Genomic DNA, 8,534 nt, shown 5'->3' with positions numbered 1-8,534 from the left:
TTGCAGGGTTATTCTTTTTAGTATTTAGTCTCCTAGGTCTAAGGGTTTTCTTTACGCACTGAGAACTATTTCATACCTCTAAAATTTGCTTCTATATACTATGATTGGGAAGGTCTTCCTGATAGCCTACGGGTGTCAAAGAGCTCTACGGCAATACACTCTCATTGTTATAGAACTAAGCTTTATTCTTTTGTTGAGGAAGCTTTGTCAACGCTGTTTGGTTGAGTTGCGGTGCTTGGATGGGCAACTGTCAACTGGTTTGCTCCTTGTGTTGTTGATAGTGTTGTTGGTTTCAATCTTTGCTCAACATCTCTGGTGTTGTTTTGTTGGGTTTGCTGCTAACCATACAATGTGAGTTTTTTTATTCTCTTCAATTATTTTCTGAACTCATATTGTATATCAACTTTTAATGCAATATTGTATGTTATAAAAAAAATAATAAAAATTCGCTTTTTTTTTTTATCAATCATTATTCAATTTTATTATAGAATAACACTTTAATATTCATGAATGCATAAGATGATATTAGATGATATAAGTGACTATACCTTTAAAATAATTAGAGGAGTAGACTTAATCTTAACATATAAAAGTTAAGTAGTCGACCATATTACTAACTTGAAATATTAAAAGAAAAGTCTAACTATAAAAAAAAAAAAAAGACTTGTTTACATTCAAAGAATTATATTAAATTTAATAGAAAAATTGACTTGATGATACTTTTAATCATAAGTATCAAAAGAAAATTTGGCTGTAATTACTTTAAAAAACTATTATACATACAAATAAATATTTAATTACGTTATTAAAGAAAAATTCAAATCTTTATGAATTTTTTTAATTTTAATGAAACTTTTTAATTTTATCAATTTTGTCCTAAACTTTCTCAGTAGTTTAGCGATTAATTCAATTTAGGTGATTTAATTAATAAAAATAAGTTAGATATTTGTTAACATTATTAATATTTATAAATTATTTTATTTATATATTATTCTCAAATAAATAAAATAAAAATATTATTTTACTGAATAAATACTTACTATTTTAAGAGTTATAATAAAATTTATTTTGGTTATATTATTTATTAATATTTTATATTTAAACATTTGAATTTTTTTCATTTGTTAGGTCTTAAATTTGAGATAAAGTAATGAGAAAAATATGAATTAAAAATATAATGAAAAGAAAAAGATAAAAATTAAAATTGAGATAATAATATTAGATATATTATTTAATTACTATTTATTTTTATCAATATAAAGTTTGTTAAAATTAATAAAAATATTAAAATTATTAATCAAATTAATAAAATTAAATAGGTTAGTTAAAATTGACAATATATTTTTTTTAACATATAAAATTTGTCCATCGATGAATTTAATCATTTTTAATTAAATTTATTGCTTAAATTAAAAATAATATGAAAAAGTTATAATTAAATAATAAAATTAAAAGGTTTGTTTCAAATTAATAATTGACATAAATAGTTTAATTTTTTGTAGTTATTTTATAATTAATTGATAAATAATTATTATATATTTAATAAGAACATGAAATTAAATTTAAGGGTCAATTAATTAAAACTTTTACTTAACAAATAATATAAAAATATAAAAAATATAAAGTATATTTTTTTAACAAAATAATGCCTAAATTTATTTAATATTTTAAAGATTAATATTATAATCATCACGTTTTTTTTTGTTATGTTGATGTGGTGATTTGATTATAATAAAATAATATTTTTAAGAATATTTTGATCCACAAATAATATAAAATAAAAATAAACATTTAAATTAATATTTTTAATAAAAATAAATTTATTTATTAATTACACATTGCAATATCAGTATAACTAATAAAACTAAAATATTATTTTGGTAGAATTAAAATATTTATTTTAAATTATTAAAAAAGTAAAATTTATATATCGTTTTATTAAAAATTGAATCACTTACCGTCAGAAAGCTAAACATTATATTTTAATTAATTGAACGATACGTAGCATAACAAAACGATGCCGTTTCAGGGATGACTGTTACCTCCACAGGTATCCGCTTACCAACCGCAAGTTTTTAGATTTGCGGGACAGGACTCGCATTTTTGTCTTTTTATCATTCTTTTCAAATTTTATTAGTTTTTATAAATGGAATCCAAAAAAACCAACCACAGCCGGTTGCGTCATGCGTCACTGGCACTGCCACCAAACCCACTCACTGTCACACCAACCAAGAACCACGATACAAAATTAGAAAATTTGCGAGCACACAAGGGAAAAACAAAAGCATAAGCAAAGAAGAGACGCAGAAATGGCAAAGGCTCTTTGCAGACTTTCTTCCTCTCTCAAGAAGCCAATCAGATCTTATTTCAGTGGCGGTTCCCTCTACCACATGGTCTTTTTCTTTTCTTCCTCACTCTCTCTCTCAGAAATCTTCTTCTTGTTATTTATTGATTTCTTTCGCGTCATAGCCTAGCTGCTCATTTCTCTATATATCTGATTTCGCAGTCTTCTTTGCCTAATCCAGCAGTTCCTGACAAAGAGAATGCTCGTGCTACTGTAATCCATTTACTTTTAATTTCTATAAACTCATTGTATTTGTTTTAATATATATAGCAGATCTCTCTCTTTTTAAGTATTTTGCTAATTCAGGTTCTTAAAAAAATTGGTTTCAGTGGATAAAGCAATTGAATGCTCCACTCCAGGAAGTCGATCCCGAAATTTCCGACATCATCGAACTTGAGAAAGCAAGGCAATGGAAGGCATGTAGATTTAATTCATAAAATTTGTTTATCTCTATTATGAATTTGATATTTGAGCGGTAAATGTGCTTTTTCGAATCTTTGTTTTGGATGTTATTTGCTTAATTTCAGATACCTGAATGTTTAGGGACTCGAGCTTATTCCATCGGAAAATTTCACCTCAGTTTCAGTGATGCAAGCTGTTGGTTCTGTTATGACTAACAAATACAGTGAAGGGTATCCTGGGGCTAGATATTATGGAGGGAATGAGTATGTGAATCTTGAAGCAATATTGCCTTTGATTATTTCGTTTTAGCATATTTGAACTTGATGGAATGATTTTTTTTTTTTTTAAATTAATTGAAGTTTTAGTATGACATAACTGGCACACATTTTGTAGCATTTGTTTTCTGCATCTACCTTGCTTTCCAGTTCTACAAGACAAATTATATGATAGATAACTTTCAAATTTTTATTTAATAGGTACATTGACATGGCTGAGACTTTATGTCAGAAGCGTGCATTAGAAGCTTTTCAATTGGATCCTGAAAAATGGGGAGGTAAATGAATCATCTTATGAATATGTTGAAGTTTTATTATTTTCACAGGAACTATAAATCTTATTAGCATAGATGAGGATTATTAGGTGCTTCTCAAATCCATTGTGCAGGGATATTTATCTTGCTTGTCTTCCATAGGGAAAGAGCTAGTTGAAACCTTGTTGAATTTACTTCTGATTGAAGTAGGGAAAGAGCTTGTCTTCCCTTTTGTTGTGAGTGTGTGCTTAAATAAATATTTTTATTTTATCTTATTTTATGATTAAGATTGATCATCCCAGATGAGAATCTGATACATATGCTAAATCATTATTTTGATAGAGAACATATATATACCCTTGGAAGTTATGTTTTGATTTGCATGTTTAGTTGTTTATTTATTTAATCTGTCTATTTTATTTTAGTCATACAAAGAGGTCTGCTCATTGAAGTGCAAGTCAGTTGAAGGCATCACAAATCTTATTTATTGCAGTGAACGTGCAGTCACTATCTGGATCCCCTGCTAACTTTCAAGTATACACTGCATTGTTGAAACCTCATGAGAGAATCATGGCACTTGATCTTCCTCATGGTGGACATCTTTCACATGGTTATCAGGTCCTTATAACTTAATTTTGTGCATTTGTGTGTATGTTATTGAACTCTTACTAGTTACAATCTTTTCTCTTCTTGTTAATTAGCAACTAGAAAATTTTTCACCTCCTGATGACTGCTTTTTTTTTTCTCGTCTTTTCTTTTTCATTTCCTTTTCCTTATATTTCTATTTGGAAAATTCTGAATTTATGTAAATTTCTGAATTTTAATTTGTTTTGGTGCTTTGTATTACTGCAGATAGTTTGTATGGACTAATACTAGGAATTATGATTTGTTGCCATTTTGCAGACTGACACAAAGAAGATATCTGCTGTGTCCATATTCTTTGAGACAATGCCTTATAGATTAAATGAGAGTACAGGTTATATTGACTATGAACAGGTATTCTGCCATCTCTATCTTTATGATAATTTTCATTTCAATAGTTACAAAATATGCGCTGCGCACTCTAGAATCCATTAGTATTAGTTAAGATTGATGACATGCTTGCCAAATTCTATTAAGTTAATTCTCAAAATAGGATGTGTAGAGATTGTCATTTGATATGTTTTACTTAATATTGTAGTGCAATAAGTGAAGCCACTCAAAGATTATGAATACTTAGAACAATTGGTGATTGTTTGTCATTTGATAATTATTTCTTGGTCTCTGTTCTGCAGTTGATATTGGAAACAGTGAACGATTTTCAGTTTTACACAAATTTCTCCTTTAAGCATATTATTGCATATTACCATGCATCAGAGTAGACACAGCCACCGGGCTGGTTCCAGTTTGAGCTGGCGTGGAACTGGAACCGTGAACCTCCCACAGTTTTGGTTCCAGTTCCAATTTGATCAAGGTCCAAATCAAACGGTCCAGAATTTTTTTTAAAATTTTTAAGTAAAAAAATGGTCCGGTTCTGATTCAATTCCGGTCTGATTCATTTAAAGTTTGAGTCAAAGACAGATTTGACTGGTTCCGGTTCTGAACCGGCCCTTGGCTGGGTCTACATTAGAGGTTCAAAAAGAATAGAAATAGAATATGAAGTACTTGGTTATTGTTTATGCTAGGAGTTTCAATTTTCAAAAATATGTTGGCCTTCCAAGAGTTGAGGATGTGGTGTATGTTCTATTTATGTTTTAAGTACTTGCAGTGACAGAATAAGACTTGAAAGCACATGGCCACATTAGGTTTTTCATTTTGGTGAAAATTTTGTTGGATTCTTTAAGTTCTTCTCACATGGCTTTTTTAAAAGTATAAAGTTTTGTCTATATAGGGTTGACTTCTAAATGTGAAAACCTTTGCAGCTGGAGAAAAGTGCCACACTCTATAGACCAAAACTTATAGTTGCCGGTGCAAGTGCTTATGCACGCCTTTATGACTATGCACGCATCCGTAAGGTGAATACCCTTGTTTTGAAAGCCAACAATTGAAATTAATGTGGTCATATATCATTTATGATTCTTACAGTACTTGATGCTTAGAAGTCATGAATTATTAATTCTGATGGTTTTGACAGGTTTGTGACAAGCAAAAGGCAATTTTGTTAGCTGATATGGCACACATTAGTGGGTTGGTTGCTGCAGGTGTTGTCCCATCTCCTTTTGAATATGCAGATATTGTGACAACCACAACACACAAGTCACTTCGTGGTCCACGTGGAGCCATGATCTTCTTCAGGAAGGGGGTAAAAGAGATTAACAAACAAGGGCAAGAAGTGAGTTTAAATCTCAAATTAAATTAAAAAATGGATGCATGAAAGAGGAAAATCAGAGTACTCTGCTTTGGTTAAAGTAGATGTGTTAATCACTTGTCTGCTACCATTTCCTGTCATTCCTGGTTACTGAACATATAAGTCTTACACTGAGGTAAACTCCGAGGCTAAGTTATTTAATGATTGTTTCATCCTAATCCAAACAGGTGAAGTATGATTACGAGGACAAAATTAATCAGGCAGTATTTCCTGGGCTTCAAGGTGGTCCACATAATCACACAATATCTGGTTTAGCAGTTGCTCTAAAGCAGGTGGGCTCCTCTACAGGCCTCTGTAAATTGATGTTTTAATAATACAAATGAAGTGAGATTTTGGTGTTCAATGCCAAATCTTCAAATTCTTAGAATCATTTTTCCCAGGGTTATGATTTTTACTCAATATTGGCTCTTTCAGGTCATGACTCCTGAGTACAAAGCCTATCAAGAGCAAGTTCTCAGTAACTGCTCAAAATTTGCTCAGGTATCCTGAATAATGTCTTTATATTGTGCTGATGCAAGTGTGCTAGAGGCATACAAACTATTTTTCAAGCAAGTGGATGATGCATCTCTTTATCTAACTGAGTGATTTAACAGTAGTAGTCATGCTCTAAGTCTATTCTTTGTGCAGAGCTTACTGGAGAAGGGCTATGAACTGGTATCTGGTGGAACAGAAAACCATTTGGTTTTGGTCAATTTAAGAAACAAGGTACAAGGAAATAAGTTTTCTCTGGTTTAACTGATTTAGCTTATAAGCCTTCTAGAGTGAACTTGTATTAAAACTGTGCTTACATATTCTCATGTTAGATAACATCCCCTAGAATAAGTTTCTATATTTGTTTGGAAAATCTTTACTGAGGTGATAAGTGATTGGGAATATTATGAAATAATGTTACCACTGGAGCTTATTACTTGATACATAAACACTCCTAAGCAAGGCTTTCAGCTGGGACTTGAGTAAATCAAGAAACTTTTCAACTCTGTTTCTCATTTGAATTTTGTATTATTTTTCAAAACTGTTGCTCATATGAATTTTTTTATTTATGCTGGATTTCATTTGGGAGATTTCCAACACTAACCTATGGCTGTGATATTTAGCATGTAATGGGGGTCAATAGTTAGTTTTGGAAATTTTGTTCAACAGGGTATTGATGGATCAAGGGTCGAAAAGGTTTTGGAATCCGTTCACATTGCAGCTAATAAAAACACTGTTCCTGGTGATGTATCTGCCATGGTGCCTGGTGGGATTCGCATGGGTAAGGCCTTCCTTCTTTGCTGATCGCTAACTACATTTTGTTGGTTAGGTTTTTCGATTTTCTCAGAACTTCCTGTTCTTCTGGTGCTTCAGGAACACCAGCTCTCACATCTAGGGGTTTTGTTGAGGAAGATTTTGTGAAAGTAGCGGAGTTCTTTGATGCAGCTGTGAAGTTGGCATTGAAGATCAAGGCAGATACCAAAGGTCCTTCTCTTTGCACTCTCAATTTTTATTTTTGTATTTTACATGTTCTGGTTATATTATGTTGTCCACAATATAGTTGCCATCAATTGTACTGATGACTAACAGTCTGTTACTGTGTATTCAGGAACAAGGTTGAAGGACTTTGTAGCAACTATGAAGTCTAATACTAGCATTCATTCTGAGATTGCACAGCTACGTCATGATGTTGAGGAATATGCAAAGCAATTCCCAACAATTGGTTTTGAGAAGGAAACAATGAAATACAAGGACTAAGGAGACTAAAGGTGTGAGGTATTTCTTTTGCTGTGACCATTTAGACAACCTGTCATTGGATTGTCATTTGTTTGTAGGAATTTGGATGAAAATAATAGACACCACTGTCCTGGTCTATGTTTTTGGCATCTATAATAATGTCTGTCAGATGGAGTTACACAATTCATAGCATATATGACCATTTATTGACGCATCTCACAACATCATCAAACATATTTACATTCTAGCAGTTCTGTTTACAAGTTTCACTGTATCAGCAATCCTATAAATATTCAGCATATATGCAGTGAAATGTGTCTTAATCATCATTTCCTTGAATACTATATGCAGATACATGCATTGGTGAATCTACCACGATTGCCTTTAATGTCGATGGTTGAAGATGAGAATGCTCCAGGATTAAGCATTCAAATATGAGGAGCTTGTCAGTGTTTATCTATACAAATTCCGAATGAAATTATTGGGTTTTCACCAATGGTTGAGAAACACCGACAAATAAGATATAAATGAGAGATTTAGTAAATTTATAAGTTGTACTAAGTGCATGTGAACATTTTCAATATTTCAAATGTTTTATATTAATTATTGGAGAAATTTATTGGTTTTTTCTAGGAAGTTTTCTTGTTTAATGCACAGAACTTTCACTAATTAGCAAGTTAAGCCCCAAATTTTTAAAGAGAACTCGGGTTACTAATGATACTGTCTCATCCAGTACACAGATGGATTGAACGAAGCATGCAAGGTTCAACAAGTTGAAATATTCTCATCTCGCTTTAAAGATATGATATCGCGTTTTTCAAAGAGGATTCTCAAAAGTTATGTCTGTCAAATATGAATTAACGTCGGAGTTTCGCTCAGGGTTTCACATGTCCGTTACCGTTAAGCTAGTTATTCGCTGGTGGGGTGATTTCTTGAAATTGCTCATATTATTTCCCATACTTCCTTTCATTTTGATATTTAACGACTCTCCATTTAAACATTCTAAAAAGTATTATGGAATTAACAAATTTCATCATGATTGTCTGGCTTTGTAACTTACAAGTATTCCAGATTGAGCATTGCTAAATAGCTTAATTTGAGCTAGCTCAAATGGTACTAATGTATATAGTTTTATTATTATACCCTTAAAAAAAAGAGAGGAAACAGTTTAAAAATAATTTCAAAGCTTGTAGTTTGTGAGGTAA

General features: G+C 31.2%; 1 protein-coding gene across 2 annotated transcripts; it reads left to right on the top strand.

Annotated features, from left to right (window-relative positions):
• The first annotated feature begins 2,185 nt into the window (after positions 1-2,185).
• Positions 2,186-7,957, top strand: LOC110655811 (serine hydroxymethyltransferase, mitochondrial). 2 transcript variants are annotated; one of them, XM_058130939.1, is made up of 16 exons: positions 2,186-2,393; positions 2,507-2,557; positions 2,674-2,760; positions 2,888-3,009; positions 3,223-3,299; positions 3,769-3,893; positions 4,179-4,271; positions 5,177-5,269; positions 5,389-5,586; positions 5,790-5,894; positions 6,037-6,102; positions 6,250-6,327; positions 6,763-6,874; positions 6,967-7,077; positions 7,202-7,361; positions 7,681-7,957. In XM_058130939.1, exons 1-15 carry the CDS (start codon positions 2,310-2,312, stop codon positions 7,348-7,350), a joined length of 1,551 nt encoding a protein of 516 aa, XP_057986922.1. In that variant the 5' UTR covers positions 2,186-2,309; the 3' UTR covers positions 7,351-7,361; positions 7,681-7,957. The 2 variants fall into 2 exon arrangements, with proteins under 2 accessions (XP_057986922.1, XP_057986923.1); XM_058130940.1 differs by having other exon boundaries at positions 7,202-7,368.
• Positions 7,958-8,534: the final 577 nt, after the last annotated feature.

The sequence above is a fragment of the Hevea brasiliensis genome, chromosome 12, assembly GCF_030052815.1.
Source record: "Hevea brasiliensis isolate MT/VB/25A 57/8 chromosome 12, ASM3005281v1, whole genome shotgun sequence".
Classification (NCBI taxonomy): Eukaryota; Viridiplantae; Streptophyta; class Magnoliopsida; order Malpighiales; family Euphorbiaceae; genus Hevea; species Hevea brasiliensis.
The sequence above is the reverse complement of the archived record's forward strand: the minus strand, read 5'-3'. Positions and strand labels throughout refer to the sequence as shown.